Here is a 19,649-nt window from a genome sequence, read left to right as displayed (position 1 = left end):
TAGTGCTATTTGCTCCTTTCCCTCCCCTTATCAAGTGACCAATTAAAATAACTTTGTGACCACTGTTGTATCTATGTCAGTGATGACAAATGGCGAATCTTGTCTGTAATGCTGACTGGTGATCTTCAGCTAGACCCCTTGTAATGTATGGTATGGAAAGTCTTTGTACCTTGTATACAGTATAGGAAATCACATCCCGAACTGTGAAAGGCTAGCTGTCACTCGGTCTAAGAGGCACCCCACCCACACACATCAGCTGGATGTTGGTTTGCAAGCTCATCACTTCGTGTCCTTAATTTCCTGTTGTACTTTTTCCATAATTCCTTATGTGAAGCTATGCCGGACTTGTACCTGTGTTCTTACCAAGAGTCTGTAATAAAACTGATCCGCAGCTCTGACTTTCATTGCAAGCATAAAATATAGTAATAGTGGTTAATGAAAATCACCCTATAACACTGTGTCCCTATGCCACCCCCTACAGCCATTAAAAGGTAAAAAAAAAAAAAAAAAATTCCAGTTCTGAAGTCACTCGGTGCTGGCTCCATCTCCTGTCTCACGCATTAGGCCTTCCCCATTGGAAAACACTGAATCAATTCTTTCCTTTGGGGATTTATAAGACGCTGGATGTTAAACTCCTTTAAACGGCAGGAAGCGCCTCTAGTGGCGGTCTTAAACCCGCAATATTTTTAGCTACAGGGTTAAGGGGACAAAATGGTGCACCCAGAGGTGACGTGGTATGGGTACCTATAGTGTCCCATTAATTACATACACACATTCTGAACAATATAGTTTTTTTTCGGTGTATGGAGCTGAATGTAAAGTTGCTAAAATAATTATGCCAGAGGAATTAGGAGTACATAGCTTGCAGGAGGCGCGGGGTAGTGATAGATGGAATCCTTTCTCCTGCCTGTCTTTAAGGGTGGACATTCCATACGATAATATGATAATGCCCCATGACCTGTAACAAAATCTGCTGACTTCATTCATTCTTGCTGTGTCACAGCCATCTATACCAGCAGTACACTCTGCATGCAGTGGGCTATTTTATTATGGCCATTGTGGGCATAGCCGTGCAATTTAGTTTACTTGGCATTTGTTTATTTCATATTGAAACTAAACTGGCATTATACTTTAAATAGTGTTACTAACTCCGTCTCTTAACCTCCTTCATGTCATTTGTATATTATCGAGTTGGCAAAACAAGCACTAATAGATCTTTATATAAAATAATTTTATATCACTGGCTTAGTCTGAGGCTCACAATTGACAATTTGGTATATAAAAAATTATAATTCTCTTCTTTTGACTTCTCAGTAAGACTATGTATTTTTTTCCCATCAGGTGATATGCATGAGGAACTAGTTGAGATGCTTTTTGAATATTGAATGTCCTGTACACCCAACACTAGTGTCAATAGATGTTGTGGTTAGTGGATTATGTTCATTAGCTGGCTCTTATTTTGATCTATCTGATCATGTCATCCCTTTATGATCTTGTCACTGCAACTTTGCCCAATAAAACTAGATAATTACATAATTTTGTGACACTTGCATGTGTGAATAATATAACCTCCGTTGGGTCATTATTTATTTCTTTACCTATAGTGTGTCCCACTTCCCTTGCCGAATAAAATCTTCTTGGCAGGCTAAATACATTGGAACACACTTTGTACATGCAGTCTTAACACACACGTCCTAAAATTAAATACATGTAATCGAATACATGTCCTATTCATTCTATCTGCACAGCCTGTGTTAATGCAGCCCCATAAACCTGTAGTACTTTTATAATTTGTAAGGGGTCTGGAAAAAATTGGATAGTTTTCTTTGTACTGTTAATCCTAATAAAGCTTACGTGTGTGTGTGTGTGTGTATATATGTAGTGCTCACATATTTGCTTCTGGGGGAGGGGTAAAGAGTATCATTATCCAGGATATTCCATTGAAAAGTAGTACCTGTCCATCAAAGTAGCTTCTATTGTTTTTTATAGTAATTGTAAATTCAAGACGGTCATAGGAGGAGGTAGATTTTAACTGTGAAGTATTGCTGTAAAGGAATTTTATTTTCTGTCTGCAGATGATCACCAGATATTGCTCTTTATACTTTTTGGTATTTTGTTCATGTTTGGCATTCTCTTAGAGCGTTATTGTAGCATGAGTCGTTGCAGTGTTTATCTCACTGTGAGCTAAACCATATTTAGTAGCAAATTAAATGTACCACGGGTCACTTAGTCGTAACACTAGTTTTATTCAAGGTGGTTAACCGCTTTATAGCTTTACTTATCTTGTTACATATATACGATACATGGTTGAATATGGTAAGGGCAATGATTGCTTGATTTGACCTGAAACTCACTCCTAGTCTAGTACAGTTCAAGAGGACAGATGTAGTGTGTTTATCTGGGAACAAATGGTATACTTAAATCCATACAGTGTATAACCTGTGTCCTTGTAAAGCTTTTATACTTTAGGAAAGGCAGCCGGGAATGTATTTAGAGGATTACCTGGTATACATGGCTCATTATTAATGTGTGACTGTTTTATCGTGTTTTTTTAAATTAAAATTAGAGTTCAGCAAACCTTGACTAAGCAATTTAGCGAGTTGGGCAAGTAAACGTTGGAACAGTCACCCATATAATGTTGATGCTGAATGTTTAAAAGTGTATGTTTTGCTGTAGGGAGATGTCGTATGCATTATTTGTAGAATGTGTTGCCTACAACAGATGCGTTTTTTTTTTTTTTCCCCTCCTGTTGTCATGGCATCAAATCCTCTCAGCCTATTGAAATGTGTCCCATGACTACAAGCTTTATTTCCTGCAAATGGAAGCGGTACCTTGATAATAGAGAAATCAGAAACTTTACACCGTGCCTCCCCTTTATAGAAATGTTGTGTTTTTTTTTTTTTTCTTATGGCATTAAAAGTGTCCCCATATGAATGTTTTGGAAGTATCTGTTTTAAACAAAACATTGTGTACAATATCAGAAATGTGTTGGGCTCCATCAAAAGCTTTGATTGTGCACACTGGGGGGGGGGGGGGGGCATTTTTCCTTTTATTTGTCAAAACTATTGAAATGTGTTAAAAGCGACTACTTTCCACAGCTCAGTTGTGCATTATGGCCTATTAAATCATTGCATGACTATAAATTTCTAATCATACGTATGTATGTGTGACACTATTCTCGCACTGAATGTATTTTTTCTTTCTTTCTCACTTGCTAGTGGTTGATCTTCTCTACTGGCGGGACATTAAGAAGTCAGGAGCGGTATTTGGTGCCAGCCTGTTCCTGCTCCTTTCTCTCACAGTGTTCAGCATTGTCAGTGTGATTGCATACATCGCCTTGGCCCTGCTTTCAGTTACCATCAGTTTTAGAATATACAAGGGCGTGCTTCAAGCAATCCAGAAATCAGATGAAGGACACCCGTTCCGGTACGTGTTTATTAAATACAGACAGAATAATACTACGTATTAATCTATTTTAAGGGTCGACACTTTTTGTTGTTGTTGTAATTCTTCTAAATGAAAGCTATTCTGTAACAATTGCAAAGTTATAAAATAAGGAAACATTTGTTCTAAAGTGCCGCAGATGTATTAAAAACATAGGAAAATCCGTTATTGTGGCAATTTTGTATATTTCACGAATTCTTGTTTGTTTTTTGTCAACTGCTGTGTAAATACAAAATGCTCTGGGAGTCATTGGAATTCCAAGTTTTTCCTCCCTCATTTTAAATTATTATTGGTATTTATATAGCGCCACCTAATTCTACTATAACTGAGACAATTACTCAGTGACACAGGCACAATAGGTAGATGAGCGCCCTGCTAAAACGTGCTTACAGTCTAGAGGAGGTGGGTACAAATACACAACAGGGCAGCAAGGTGACAGCCACCAATCAAGGTGGAAAAGTAGCAGAGCTGGAGGTGAGAGTGGAGTATGGCTCTTTAGGAGAGCAAGGGACAGATATGGATAAGTAAAGATAAGTTACTCTGGCAGTCTATAAGCATTTCTGAACAGATGTGCTTTGAGGGACCTAAACAATGGAAGTCTAGGGGAGAGTCTGATGGTGGTAGGCAGGCTGTTCCAAAAGAAGGGAGCCGCCCGTGAAATCTCCTGCAAGCACGAGTTAGCAGTAAGGGTGCGAACAGCGGACAGGAGGTCACCGGGAGAGACAGAGAAGGGGCATATCTATGAATCGGTGAAGAAATGTAACAGGGGCTGGAGTTGGTTAGAGCTTTATAGGTAAGGGTTAGTATTTTGAATTGGCACCTATAGGATACAGGACGCCAGTGTAAGGATCGACAGAGGAATGAGGTGTAACAACCTATGAGGTATTCGAGCATAGTTTATGGTACCAACAAAAACATGTACATGTTTGATTGTGAGTACTTTTGTTCATACACATGTGGGTAATTTGTAATTTTGGGTAATTTTTATTGTGCATCTCTTGCAAAAGTCACCGACTTGTACATAACATCTACTAGGTTTTAATACCAATTAAACTATTTTATCTTCATTGTATTAAAGTTTGTTTCATAAAATCAGTATCTGCCATTGTTTGAATCTAGTGTTTGTTTTCACTTGTCAGCATTCAGTAGAAGTGTTCCGATGGTGGCGATTTCCAGCTATAATCTACCTAACTAGGAAGGGTTACAATGTGTTCCTTGAGGCCTAAACCTGCTAGGTAGTGTCTACAATTAGCAGTTAATCGAAAAGTATGATTTTAAGTATTCCCATTGAGGTGAGCTATACTTTCTAAAGTTGGTTGCCTCTGCTCTAACACATTAGAAGCTAAAGGGGGATGTACTATGTTTGTCCTCTCCTAAAAGATAAAAATGTCTCAAATCTCACACTGAAACCTAGTACAGGGTTAAATGTCTCTCTGCATCGCTCAGTGCAAGTATAGACACACACATCAGCTAAATAGAAGCCACCTTTATGTGTTCAAGGTCACACAGACATGGTATTCCTTACCCACTTGACCCGTCTGTGGTTCTCTGTAACTAAAATAACCAGTTGGTTCCCTTACACTTAACCTAACATTTCTGCAGGACAGAATTTGGGCTCTGTTACTACAGTAACCGCGTAACCACAAAAGAACTTCAGATGGTTCATGGGAATATATTAAATTACAATTTTGGATGATGTAGAGGGATTCCCTAATTGGCTTCTGTGTTGTGTAACCTTGTGAAAAGTTAGAGTAAGAGAGGTGTGTCGTGTGTTTTTTTTTTTTTTTTTTTTTTTTTTTTTTATCCTTTCTTTTTTCTTCTCTCCCCTCCTGGGATTGTCCCTTTCACTGTGAGTCCTGTCCATTGTTTGTATTGCGGATTCTGTAGCTCAGGTCAGAGTTTAACGAACTGGATTTAAATGTTGAGACTGTAGATACTGGATTGGACCCCATAGCCTGTGGTCACCAACGATAAAGGCAGTTCTGTGGTGTGACTGGGTATGATTATTTTCTAAATAGATAATTAATCCGGTATTTCAGTTATGTGTGCATTCATGCATGTACAGACTCGAAGCTCAGAAAGGTTGATGCTGGGTTAAATTAAAATGGGAAGACAGTGATGACCCATACATGTTTGTTTTTATTACACTTTTGTCAGCCACATCAAGTGTATTATACTAGAATAGCTGTCACCATCCTGACAGCTTTTCCAGACACTCCAGTTGTTTAGGTGTATCCTGACCCAATGTACTTACAATAACGTATCACCTGGAAAATAAGGCTCTCTGGTGCTCATTTGCAGAATCCTGACACATTAGTTTGAAGCCTAAATGCTCCAACATAAAGGTTATAACTATTTGCACAAATTAAAATCATTCAAAAGTGTGTTTCTCCTTGCCTAGCACAATTTACATTTTTATTTATTTTAATTTTCTGCATCTGCTGAAAAACTGGTTTCTAATTTCAATTGTGCTTGAAGTTTGATTTTGAGTCTTAAAGAAAATGTGCAACTGTTAAGTTATTCCAGTAGTTGTTCAGCTTTTTCCAGACACAGGAATTGGGCAGTTGCCTCTGTAAATCCCCTGCCGAGGTCTCGTTTTTCAGAGCACCATCTATTTTTGGAAAGCTTCTCATTGCTAGAACTACATAAGATCAGAATTGGATTGCCTGTGCAGCAAAGAGACTTGACTATTTATTCCAAATACCTAATGACTTTATGTACATAATGGGTAAAGAAATGATGGTAGTACAGCTACCATATGGTGTGTAACTGATCTAACTATGAATGTACACTAGTTGGTTATGAATTGTAAGTGTAGATTGCCCCCCTCTCCAGTAGAGGGTTTATTAACCAAGTACCTTTTTAATGTAGTGACTTGAAAACCCCAATGCACATTTTCCGAGACTCACGCTGTCAATATACTAGAGTTGGGGAATTTGTTCAAATCGCTCTTTGTGCTTACATTATGCAGTTTGGTTTTTAATTCCCTACGATTCATTGTTTTGTAAATACTCCCCATGTTTGAGAAAACCAGAAAACAACTGTTTGGATACGGCTGTATAAATCTACAAAGGACATAAAATAAAATATAGTGTGATACAGTAACAACACAGAATTGTGCGCAAAAATGAGTACACTCACTAGATGGAGACGAGTAAAAGCGCTCTTAGGGTGCCTCCCCCGAAGTTATGGGGGCCAAGAATCCCTCTTTCCACCTCCAACACAGGACTTCAACAGGTGAGGGTTGAAAAAAAAAAAAACAACGGATTAATTTAGTAAACCACAAATATTAAAACAATTTACAATGTAAACAACATGTAAAAACCAAACATATCGTATTAAAAACCCCTCCCAAAGTCCCTTTAAATAGGGCTAATCCCCAAGTCCATTGGTGGATCCAGTGGGCGTTGTTCTGTTTTCTTTTCATTGGTGCAATACCTCTCACTCTTATCAACTGCCTGCTGTCCTCAGATCAGTGTTACAATGAAATTGGCGCTTTTTCGGGTGACCGGAACCGGAAGCCCATAACCGGAAGTGGCATATCAAATTACTTCCGCGTTCCAAGATGCGTGTCAAATGCGCATCCCCCCAGTAGTCAAGGCAACCGGATGTACAACCTCCACCACATCGGTGGACAACAAATTAAAACTGATCGAGGCTCTGCTGGGGAGATACAGGTTAGTAACATGAAACCCAAACAAATAGTCACTTATAAGACACCAGGGTTCGACATAAGGAGAAACAATGATCATAAATAAACTTCATTTTAAATGTCTCCTAGTAAGGTAACAGTCGATAATCTTAACTTTATCTTAGGTAGTTTTGTCATTTTAAATGACTGCTGTCACTTTAAGATTATCGACTGTTACCTTACTAGGAGACATTTAAAATGAAGTTTATTTATGATCATTGTTTCTCCTTATGTCGAACCCTGGTTGTTTGGGTTTCATGTTACTAACATGTATCTCCCCAGCAGACCCCTGATCAGTTTTAATTTGTTGTCCACCGATGTGGTGGAGGTTGTACATCCAGTTGCCTTGACTACCAGGGCATGCGCATTTGGAACGCGGAAGTAATTTGCTACGCTGGTTCCGGTTATGGACTTCCGGTTCCGGTCACCCAAAAAAGAGCCAATTTCATCGTAACACTGATCTGAGGACAGCGGGCAGCTGATGAAAGTGAGTTATTGCACCAATGAAAAGAGAAGAGAATAAGGCCCACTGGATCCACCAATGGACTTGGGGATTAACCCTATTTAAAGGGACTTTGGGAGGGGTTTTTAATACAATGTTTGTTTTTTACATGTTTACATTGTAAATTGTTTTAATATTTGCGGTCCCTGAGGAAGTTCGTCTAGAACGGAATTCGTTGAATGTCTTGTTCACACATCATCTACACAAATGGTCACGCTAGTGTTTATAGTATTAGGGTACATATATTGTGGCCTGTTGACCCCTGCAGTGCTGGAGCTCTCCTGTGTAACAGACTTATCTATTCTATTATAACTGACCATTTCCTAACCAGTAGTTTGTCTGTGATTGGCATAGTATACAGGCAGCCTGACCTAAATATGTAGATAGTCAGATGTTCGTTCTTAACCAGGTGTGCTTTACTGTTTGTTTGCCAGTGTTTTCTTCAAAACGTGCCCCTGGGTGTCGTTAAAATGTAGTATAATTTAAAGGGTCACCCCAAGTTTTGTAACCACTAGAGCTTGTTTTCATGGTTATGGTGCTAGAAGTCTGCCATCAGCCTGGGTTTTCATATGGTGAAGTTTAACCCGTGTTGTCATGTGTCTAGATTTGCGGAGATGCCATTCAACCCTTTTGGTGGTGCCATGCAGAGGAAACTTATCTGCAGTATCATTTGCACACAAAATGCTTATTTTCATTAATATCACAGATCTTGGTTAAGATTGTGCCTGTAGTTCTCACATCTTTTTGTTGAGCAAGTTACGGAGTAAGATAAGGATGTGGCATAAAATGGCATTGTAGTACAGGGTTTGCCACATTTTTTGTTTTTTTTGTTTTTATAAACTATATTTCACCAGGAAGGATGCGTTGAGATTTCTCTCGTTTTCAGGTATGTCCTGGGTATTTCATTAAAAGCTTGGAACAACGTTGGGAACCAAACATCATTTTTTATTTATTTTTTATTTTTCCTTCAGTACGCAAAACAGTCAGAGCGGAGAGTGTATTACATTACATATATGATGGCTCTGAGGTTTATAAAAACCAAAGCCATATCCCTTTCCCATTCCTTATCCGTCCATGTTATATACCTGTCCCACAGTCCTATTCCCCATCTTAGCTATACCATTTCACCACATTTGACCTTGTTTCAAACCATTTGCCTTGTCACCACTGCCAGCCGATGGTACCTGGAGGTTGTGGCTGTGTAGTGCTTCCAGTGTGCATCGTCCCAGTGCTTAGACCAGCTTACCTGCTTTCTCACAGTACTGTTGGGTAGGATCAGAATCTCCAACCACTGCAAGGGAGCCGGTACAGTCTCTGCTGGAAACGCTATGCAGAGTTACACCTGCTATTCCCACGGCGTGCCACTAGAGGGGTAGCAAGGGTGAGTACAGTGCTTAGCGACTGGGGGAAGGTTTCGATCTCCTCTGCCCGCCATGTGGAACATACTGCTTTATTATGTGCAGGTAAAATTCTAGGCACCTGATCCCATAACTACACTTCCACAGACTTGTCCAGCTCTGCTAGTGTGGGGAGTGGGGGTCTTGGCTAGATGATTTGCTAATGCAAAGATAAATCCAGCCACTATTAATTTTTCCTGATGTTTCTCAGCAGTTTGTGTTTAACCTGGTTTGTTCTGTCTCTCAGATCGTGCTTGGATTGTAATGTTGGAGTATCTGAAGACCTAGTTAAGAAGTACAGCGATGTTGCTTTGAACCACATTAACTGCACAATTAAGGAGCTTCGGCGCCTCTTCCTTGTAGAAGACCTGGTTGATTCCCTGAAGGTAAGTTTTATTAAACAAAGCAACCCTGGTTCCCTCATAGCTGCACTAGTTAAGGTTTTATAACTCACATTAAGTTCCTGATTAATGCTGACTTTACAAACAGCAATATCCTGCTTTCAGGTTTAACACCATTTTCTTTCACACTAGACCTGCTTAGGCATCTTACTAAGAGTTTTTCACTTCAACTGATAAGTGTACATGCAGACATTGGGGGTGGGAGGTTATCTCCATTTCATGTTCTGAAAAATAATACAAAGCTGTAAAAGGGGAGGAGTTGAGTGGTCCCTCCAGTTTCCATGGTGCTTCCTGGTCCCACCAGTTTCCATGGTGACCGCATCATTTTCCTGATTTGACACATAGTTGTTTTCCGTTGTGTTCGGGAAACATACATGTTTTAATAACTTGTCTCTTTCCAAAGACATCTCATACGTCTTTTCCTCTCTTCAAATTGTGATATCTCACAAATAAGTTATACATTGCATATTCCCAGGTTCTCTGAATATGTAGGTTGCATAAGACTGCCAGACTTTGCTCTTTGATGGATATCAATGTACACCAGTCATTCGTCCAGCTGACCGTTCAGTGACAGCAGCAGAACGCAGTGGATGTCTCGCTTCTGACAGTTTACTGGCAGGTGGCTGCTGTGTAAGGCATTCCTTTCCCCTGACCTGGGAGGAGAGACCAGGAGCTGTCACAGTGCAGTGTAGGTCATACTTTAACCCTCCGTGGTCTCTGTCTGCTGTGAAATGGACATTGTATTGTCGATGGGAAGACAATCCTCAGAATGCCAAGAGTGCACTGCAGTGCTATGAATGGTTTTCCTGTGATCGTTCACAAACTAATGGCTCTTCATGTTACATGTCCCAGACTGCAGCTCCTATTCCTATCTGTTCATTTGACACCAAAGACACTGGAAGAGCCTAATGTCACTTTCTGAAAGTGATTAGGAAAGCTGTCAAGCGAATTAAATCGTACAACTTGAAATGTTACAATATTTTTCGGTTTGCTGTGAAGCAAACAAGCAAACGTGTATTCCTGACCCTATAGTGTTAGAGACACATTTTAGCCCTGTTACCCCCTTAAAATGAAAGAAACTCCTATTTATTCCAGCTTTGCACGCGGCTCTGCCTTTTGGTTAGATCATCAAAGCTGACTATCTCAGCCATTCCAATGCTTTCCTATAGGAAAGTATTTTGAGGCTAATGTGTATATGCAGCAAAATACAATGCTTGCCAATCCGCATCTCCTCATAGCGATGAATTGACTCAGTGCATCTCTATGGGGAGAAGTTCAACATCTTCAGCGTGGAGACGCTGAACGTCAGTGCTGCACATTATGCAGCCCTGCCCCAGGAAGCACATCTAGTGGTCTTCTGAGTGACTGTCACTGGAGGTGTTCCTACGCAGTAATGTAAACAATGTTGTTTCAGTGAAAAGGCAGTGCTTACATGAAAATGTTTGTATAAACACCAGATCAGCTACAGCTTAATGTAGTTGTTCTGGTTACTATAGTGTCCCTTTCAGAATGTTTGTTTTTGACAACTTACCTGGGGTTTGCCAGGCATCCGTTGCCACTTTCCCTGAAGCCTGAACATCCTACAAGGAGATTTGTTTAGCTCCACTGAGCTAGGCCCTGCTGTGTGGAGACAGCTTATTGGCTGGACATCTCCCTGTTCCCCGGAGACTCTAGGAAAGTTTTTCATTATTTTCCAATTATTAAATAGTTTGACTGTACTTCTAGCACCATAACCCCTACAGTGGGACATAGTTATGGTTTAAACAGTACCTGTGTCTGATACCTAGTTGCAGCTTAAAGCTTAATGAAAGAATTACGATGTTAAACTATTGTAATCCTGAAACTAATCTGTTCCCTGTGTTCAGTTTGCAGTGTTGATGTGGGTGTTCACCTATATTGGTGCCTTGTTCAATGGCCTGACTTTACTCATTTTGGGTAAGTATATTTGGAACTGAATTGTATACAGCACATTAATTGTATTCCTGTACGTTATGATGATTGGCCAGATATCCCATTTGTATACTGTTGGCATATCTGTCTTTTATGCATGGGTACCACACTTTAACCTGACCCACACAACACTGTATAGCCTACAGCTAGCTCCAACTAGCTGCATGCTTAGATTTCTGGGTTGGAGCCTTCCTTATTTGTGGTGGGGCCACTCCTTCCATTGCAGGAGTCCATGTTGGAAGAGGAGGAAGTGTTGATAGTATATCTTTGATATGGACATTTTGCCAGAACAGCAACGGGTCTGTTCACTAAAGTGTGATTTGTTGGGCATTCAAAAATAATTCAAATTTCATGCCAAAATATCCAAACTGAAACCCTAGCTTACTTGGAGAATTGCCCAATTTGGTTATTGTGACCTAAAAGTTTAAATTTACTGTGAATTCCTGGCAATCTACGTTTTCTTGAATAGCCATGTATATAGGCTAAAGGATTGCCCACAACCGCATGGTGCATTTCTCATGTATATTATATATAGTTTAAGCCTTCACTTTTATTTTATCAGGAAATGCTAGTTTTGATGTTAGGATGTACAAGATTGCCACAGTGGGCCAGGACTGGGCAAATTTCCCTAAAATCTTGCTCAAATTTTGAGCCAGGCATTTTCGATGATTTAAAAAAACCAAAAAACTCTTAATGTGACCCTGAGCAGGGTATGTTTTAGGCAAGAATGTCTATTAGACCAGTCAAACTACACACGTACACTGTCTGCCCCGGTCTGCACAATGAAAGGGGAGCGGGCGAGATGGGAGAAGTAGAAATCAGATGAGGCACCAGTTTCCAGACAGATCATTACTATGCAGCCTCAACATTCCTATAATTACTTGAAATCTTCCCCATAATACAGAAACAGAATTTATGGCAGCCTTTGGATGGATCAAGGTGTTTCATTAAATCTCCACCAAGAAGAGGAAATCCTTGGCACGAGATTCCATTTCTTGGTTTCCATGGCAACTTGCCAGTTTGGTTTCAGCCCTACAGTAGGCAGATAATCGTTTACTAAAACTCTTGGACAATGCAGCCCTTACTTAGCTACTCCATAATTTGCACTGATTTTATTTTATAAAAAGTGTGAGTGAGTGACAGGTTGGCTCTATAGATAAACATATTTTATATTCATTCTCTACAAAATGTATGTGTTCTGCTTAATGACGAGTAAAAGAGTGCATGTGTTGGTACTCTGCCCCGGTGACATGGAAAACTGTCTACACTACACCAATTAAAGATTGTAATCCGTTTGTAGGCTTTCTGCAAGGGTGCGGGGAGACAGAATATAACCAAATTAGAACTGTTCATGTAGAAAGAACAATGAACCTGGAACTGTGAAAATAGTGAAGGGTTTAAGACCTGCACAAAACAGTGGGTCTACCTGATCAAAGTGCCCCAGTATGGTAATATCTACAGTAATCTTGGCTAACTACAAAGCTGCTCTCAGAGGTTCTTTCATGGTTACAGTGAGACATCTGTGGCAGGAGGGGTCTGATTCATATTCTTGTATAATGGCCTACAATCTGGCTGGAAGGCTTTTCTTTTACACGTTGTGTTGAAACTTTAGTCAGTGCTTCCCATGAGGGATCGAAATTACATAGTTTGGTCTGGGACTCCGACATGCAGCTGTTAAAGGACCACTCTAGTGCCAGGAAAACATACTCGTTTGCCCCCACCCTCAGGGACCCACTCCCGCCGGGCTCTGGAGGGAGGAAGGGGTTAAACTTACCTCTTTCTCCAGCGCCGGGCGGGGAGCTCTACTCCTCCTCTCCTTCTTCCTTGCGACGTCATCGGCTGAATGGGCATGCGCGGCAGGAGCCGCGCTCGCATTCAGCCGGTCGCATAGGAAAGCATGAGACAGCCACTAGAGATTTTGGAGGCTGGATTAACCCTCAGTATAAACATAGCAGTTTCTCTGAAACTGCTATGTTTATAAAAAAAAGGGTTAATCCTAGAGGGACCTGGCACCCAGACCACTTCATTAAGCTGAAGTGGTCTGGGTGCCTAGAGTGGTCCTTTAAGATGGTCTGCACGTGTGTTATTGGCCTGCCAAGGTATACTGATCTGGAGATCATTTAATTCACAAATCATGGGGTGCACGTGGATTATTGGCCAGCCACGGTATAATGATCTGGAGATCATTTAATTCACATATCATGGGGTGCACGCGGATTATTGGTGTCCAGTTCTGTCAGCAATACCTTCCATGTATTGACATTTCCAAATGTTACGGACTAACACTCTCTCTCATCTTCTCCTTCAGCACTGATTTCCTTGTTCAGTATTCCAGTAATTTATGAAAGACATCAGGTAAGAGTGTTTATCTTTTTACAGTAGTTATTCCCATAAAGTGTCACAGCTTGACAATATGACACATGCCAAGCTCCAGGCACTAAATTCACTAGTGTACACAACAGAGTATTGACGTTTTTGGTTTGCCCACTAGCCTATGTATACACGTACTAGGGAACAAAGTTTTATGTAAATGTAAATGTACTTTATCAAATACTTTTCTTGTTTAAATTTACCTGCTCGTGTGTGCATAATGTCCACAGTTGTTTTCACAGTGGTTAAACCATTGTCACAAAAGTTAAATGGAAAACTACAACAAGCCAGGTATAGTGATTAAAATAGTAAGAGAATGCCATCCCCATAGCATACAAGAATTGGGCTCTCTGCTGCAATGGTGTTGTGGGTGGGGTAGCAAATATAGAATGATGATGGTGCGTCAGAGGCAGAGATAATTGCAGAATGCTCCAAAGTATTTGTTTTCAAATGTATACAAAATTGTGGGCATGACAAGAATACATGGAATTTAGGCCAGAAGTCCCTAAATGTGTAAAGGTTATGCAGATTGCTAGAATGATACTTACACTCACACTTCATGCATCATAAACATTTCAACGTGTTCCAGTGGTTATATATTATATAGTGATGAGTTTTTCTGATCCCTCTGCTGCTTATGTAACAATACAAAAGTTTAGCTCTTGCATTCTGTGTACAAATTGTCAACGTTTAACAAGAACTGACTGGCTGCAAACACTGTTTTGAAATCTTACATTAAGTGTACCGTATATACTCGTGTATAAGTCGATCTCATGTATAAGTCGAGTGCAGTTTTGTGACCAACAATTGCGAAATATGCTATGCCTCGTGGATAAGTCGAGGGTAAAACTTGGGGCTATGAAATTCTGTGATTTTTATAATTATATACACACACACTCTGCATTATATACACACACTCATACAAACACACACACACTCTGCATTATATAAACACTCTGTGTGTTTGTGTGAATGCAGAGTGTGTGTTTGTATGTGTGTGTGTTTGTGTGTATATAATGCAGAGTGTGTGGGGAGGGCATTTTTATTATTTTTAATTTTTTTATTTAAATATTCTAATTTTTTATTTTAATATTATAATTATTTTTAATTGTAATATTTTTTATTACATTTTTTTTTTTTTATTATTCACATTTTTTTTGTCCCTGGTGGTCCAGTGGTGTGTACTGTGCAGGAGGGGGGCTGGCAGGAAGCGTTTACTTATCTTTCCTGCAGCTCCTGTCAGCTCCCTTCTCCTGCGTTCTGGTCAGCTCCCCTGTAAGTCTCGCAGTCTGCGTGCCGCGTTGCCACGGTAACCCGTGGCAACGCTCTGACGCCGCGGCTCTTGCGAGATTTACAAAGGAGCTGACCAGAACGCAGGAGAAGGGAGCTTCAAGAAAGGTAAGTAAACGCTTCCTGCCAGCCCCCAACAGGACCGCCGGGCTTGTAATGAGCCCGGCGGTCCTGGTCTGTATTATGGCAATGTAAGTTGCCATAATACAGACATTGACTCAAGTATAAGTCGAGTGGGGGTTTTTCAGCACAAAAAATGTGCGGAAAAACATAAATTTTACTTACCGAAAATTTATTTTTCCTGAAGATTAGAGGCAGTGCTTACACCATAGGGGATATCCAATCTGGAGGGAAAAACAGGCAGGCAAATCTCCAAACATTTTAACCCCTCCCTTAATTACCTCCTTTCCAATAAGTAGCAGCTCCTCCTGATCCTCCCCAGACAATACATAAGCCAAATAGCTGCAAAATTACTTAGTTTATTAGAAAAAGGGGCGGGAATTGTAGCACTGCCTCTAATCTTCAGGAAAAAGAAATTTTCGGTAAGTAAAATTTATGTTTTTCCTTTCAGATTAGAGGCAGTGCTTACACCATAGGGATATAATAAAGCAGATCCTGAGGGCGGGTTCCAGTTCACTACTGCTTGAAGCACCCTGCGCCCAAAAGCTGCATACTCCGAGGCCAGTATGTCCCACTTGTAGTGTCCTGAGAACGTATGGAGAGAGGACCGATTAGCAGCTGAACAAATCCGAGACGGAGAAGTAGCTGCACGCAGAGCCCCTGACGGCGAAACAGCTCTAGTAGAATGTTCCTTTATAGGGCCTGCAAATTCCGAGCCACTCTTAGAATAAGATAACAGAATACAATCCTTCAGTCATCTAGCCAGAGAACTCTGCGAAACCAACATACCTTACTGTGTGCCTATGAACAAGACAAACATACCGATATCCTAACGGAAGGATTCCGTAGCTTTAGATATTGCCAAAGACCTATCGTTATGTCTAAGCAGAGAAAATTACTTACCAAGGCATTAGACGGATTCCGACACAAGGTCGGCAAAACCACTTCTCGGTTGACATTGGCAACAGAAAAAACTTTAGTGATACCTGAAGGATCGAGCTTCAGAACCTCCTTGTCCTGATGAAAACCAAAAAGGGAAAATACTCCCGAAGCGCTCGGAGCTCACATACTCTTTTAGCTGACGAATAGCCATCAAAGGAAAATGGTATCCAAAGAAAACATCTTCAGGGAACTTCTTCCAATGGTTCAACAGGCGGTACTCAAAGCGCGGAAAGGACCAAATTCAGATCCCAGGGAGGACAGGTTTCCCTAACAAAGGGCACCAAACGTGTCAGAGCTCTGAAGAACCTTGAAATCTGAAAATTCGAGGTGAAACATCTGAGGGAGAAGAAACCGATAGCAGAAACCTGTAAACTAAATGAAGCAGGTTTAAGACCTTGCCAATCTCATCTGAAGGAAGCATAGAATATTCTGGACGGACGTGGAAACAGGTTTGACTTCAAACCTACAACATCGCTGAAACTTCCAAATCCTAACGTAGAACCTTGAAGTAGATGCCAACAAAAAATTTTTATAACTTCAGGATTCAGACCTTTACACTCTAAATCTGGAGTCCAGAAACCAGGCCGTCAATCGGAATCTCCGAAGGGCCGGAAGAGGCACCATGGCGTCCTCTAGAATTACTCCTGAAAAGAGGAAGCTTCCAAAAGGTGGCCCCCGGAAAGTTCAGGAGAACCGAGAACCAACTACTTCTTGGCCACCCTGGACGGATTAGGATAATACTTACATTTCCCAGCCTTACTTTTTTGAAGTATTCTGGGAAAAATCACTACTGGCGGGAAGATATATGCCAGGTTGAACTTCCATGGTAATGACAGGGCATCTATGAAATCCGGCCTGTCTGCTGGAGTTAGGGATGCAAAACGTCTTGTCTTCCTGTTCACTCTGGGTGCCATCAGGTCTATCTCCGGAACACCGAAGCGGACTGTGCTGAACTAGACAGTTCTGCATGACAGGGACCAAACTGCTTGTTTCAAATGATGCCTGCTCAGGGCATCTGCCACCACATTGAACTTTCCTAAAATGTGAACTGCAGAGATTGACATCAGGTGCACTTCTGCCCACAGCATGATTATCGAACAAAGGCTTTCTAATCTTGTTGATCTCGTACCTCCCTGTATGTTCAAATATGCCACTGTCGTTCGATTGTCTGAACGAATTCGAATATGTTGAACTTTGATGAGAAACTGAAACGCCAAGAGTGCCATCCATACGGCCTTTAATTCCCTGAAGTTCGAGGAACTTCTCATATCCTTCTCTTGCCAGGACCCCAGCTTCTATATGTCTACCAGATGGGCCCCCCAGCCCAGCGCAGAGGCGTCTGTTGATATGATAGTAAAGGACTTCATCCGGAAAGACAGACCCTCGTGGAGGAATCGAGAAAATGTCCACCACTGCAGACTTTTCAAAATTAGATCGTTAAACCTCATCAGCCTATCTAGGCCGAGTTCCTGTCGATACCAGACCTGCAGAATGTAACTTTGTAGAGGTCTCATTCTGGCTATTGCCCAAGCGACTGCCGGGATTGAGGCTGTAAACAGACCCAGCAAGCACCTGGCATCTCTGATTGAAAACATACTTTTTTCTCAGAGATTCCGGATTAACCGCTTGATCTTTAGTATCTTCCCCTCTGGCAGGAATAACTTCATCGCGATAGAATCCAAAATTAGACCCAAGAACTGGATCCTTTGAACTGGCACTAGTTCCGATATGTTGAAATCTATTAGCCAGCCATGCTTTTCCAGCGATTTGATGGCTGTCCCCAGGTCTAACTGTAGTTGAACTTGGGACTCTGCAAACAACAGCCAGTCGTCCAAATATGGAATGACAGCGATGCCCATATTTCTTAGAAAGCTTGAACTACTACTCGAAGCTATGTGAATACTCTGGGCGCTGATGCCAGGCCGAAAAGTAGTGCTCTGAATTGGTAATGTATGGTAACCAATTGGCAGCACACCGCATCCGTAGAAAACTTTTGCTGGATTCTGCTATGGGTACATGAAGATAGGCATCTTTCGAATCCAGGGAAGCAAACCAATTTTATGGGTGCATAAGCAGAGCAGCCGACTTTACTGTTTCCATGAGGAATTTCTTTATGATAATCCGCTTGTTTACGGCCTTTAGGTCTAGGATAGTTCCGAACGAACCATCTGGTTTTGGCACCAAGAAAAGTCTTGAATAGGTGCCTTGATGTCTTCCTTTAGAGGAACTTCTTCCACCACTCTTTTAGTAACAGAGTCGATACTTCTTCCTAAAATCAAATGCTCTTTCTGTTGACCCTTGAAATAGTTTCTAAGAGAGGAACTTCTAAATGAGGGAAGTGTCTCTGCGTAACGGCTTCTAACTGCTTCCCATACGATACTGGTAAAGCATTCCTTCCTTCCTTCACCTGTGTCAACAACTCATCCAGCTTTGAACCGAAAAGTCTCCCAGGTTCAAAAGATAGTTCACACAGTGAATTATCAGGTGTCGCATCTGCTGACCAATTTCTAAGCCCAAGTGCTCTTCTGGCGACTGTTGAAATACCTATATTCTTGGCCGATAATTTCAGGCTTTCTGCAGAGGCATCCACTAAAAATCAGATGCCATACTGATATTTTATAATAGCTTTAACGGGTCTTCCTTTTCAAGTTCTTCCAACCAAAGAAATATGGGCCTTGGCAACGGATGACCCCGTAATCAAAGCTTTAGCTTGAGCTGCCGAAGAGATGAACAACATCTTTAAGGAGGAGCCCATGCGTTCAACCATGACCTCCTTGAGGCCGCTTGAAACTCTAATTGGTAATGTCGTTTTCTTACCTATTTGAGCAATAGGAACGCCCACTACAGGGACAGTATCCAGCATACAGTCTTGTACCGCTTCTATGGAAAGAGAGAAATAAAAACTGTCTAGCCAATAAACAGCATGTGACCTGGGAATTTTCCATTCTTTTAAATCAATACCCCAATCTGTGGGTGAAAAAGAAACCTATAGGACTTTTACCCTGTTTCTTCAAGTTCAAATGCAACTGCACTTCTTTAATCAATTCCCCAAATGGATTCTACTGGGAATGCAGATTCCTCATTTGATGAGGCACTGCTGAATTATCGCCATACTCAGAACCACTAGTTCCAAACTAGAATCGGAACTTCCCAAGATCTTAGGCATTTTGTTAGCATGTATTACAAGCTGAGAATCCTGGGCTTGTCTGTAATGCTGCTGACCACATATCCACAACTGTTCGCTGCATACTTTGTTGCAACCAGCTGATAAAGTGGACATTACTGTTCTTTGTGCTTCCTCTGAAGCTTCTTTGAACACACAGAGCAAAGTTTCTTTTTACAACCATCTGGCATAAGATGGCCACACAAAGAGCACATTAAATGCTTGGCTAGATGTACATTTCCCCTTCTCAGCAACTTTATCCAAATTATCAGGATTATATACTGGGAACAGAAAACAAACAAGGGAAAATAAACAAAATTTTTCCCTAAAGATTCAGGCTAGAACCATTTAAATAAAAACTTAATCAGTCTTACCTTAA

The 19,649-nt window shown here is 41.0% G+C and overlaps 1 protein-coding gene across 6 annotated transcripts in view; it reads left to right on the top strand.

Moving 5' to 3' along the window:
* RTN4 (reticulon 4) overlaps positions 1 to 19,649 on the top strand; it is a 54,193-nt gene that overhangs the window by 32,139 nt on the left and 2,405 nt on the right. For all 6 annotated transcript variants that reach the window (XM_063443984.1, XM_063443979.1, XM_063443980.1 and 3 more), the window contains 4 exons: positions 3,219 to 3,426; positions 9,282 to 9,420; positions 11,301 to 11,370; positions 13,694 to 13,740. In XM_063443984.1, coding sequence (XP_063300054.1) covers positions 3,219 to 3,426; positions 9,282 to 9,420; positions 11,301 to 11,370; positions 13,694 to 13,740 — 464 coding nt within the window. The remainder of the gene's footprint in view (positions 1 to 3,218; positions 3,427 to 9,281; positions 9,421 to 11,300; positions 11,371 to 13,693; positions 13,741 to 19,649) is intronic.

Source organism: Pelobates fuscus, chromosome 2 (genome assembly GCF_036172605.1).
Source record: "Pelobates fuscus isolate aPelFus1 chromosome 2, aPelFus1.pri, whole genome shotgun sequence".
Classification (NCBI taxonomy): Eukaryota; Metazoa; Chordata; class Amphibia; order Anura; family Pelobatidae; genus Pelobates; species Pelobates fuscus.
Note: the sequence above shows the minus strand (reverse complement) of the source record. Positions and strands in the feature narration are given on the sequence as shown.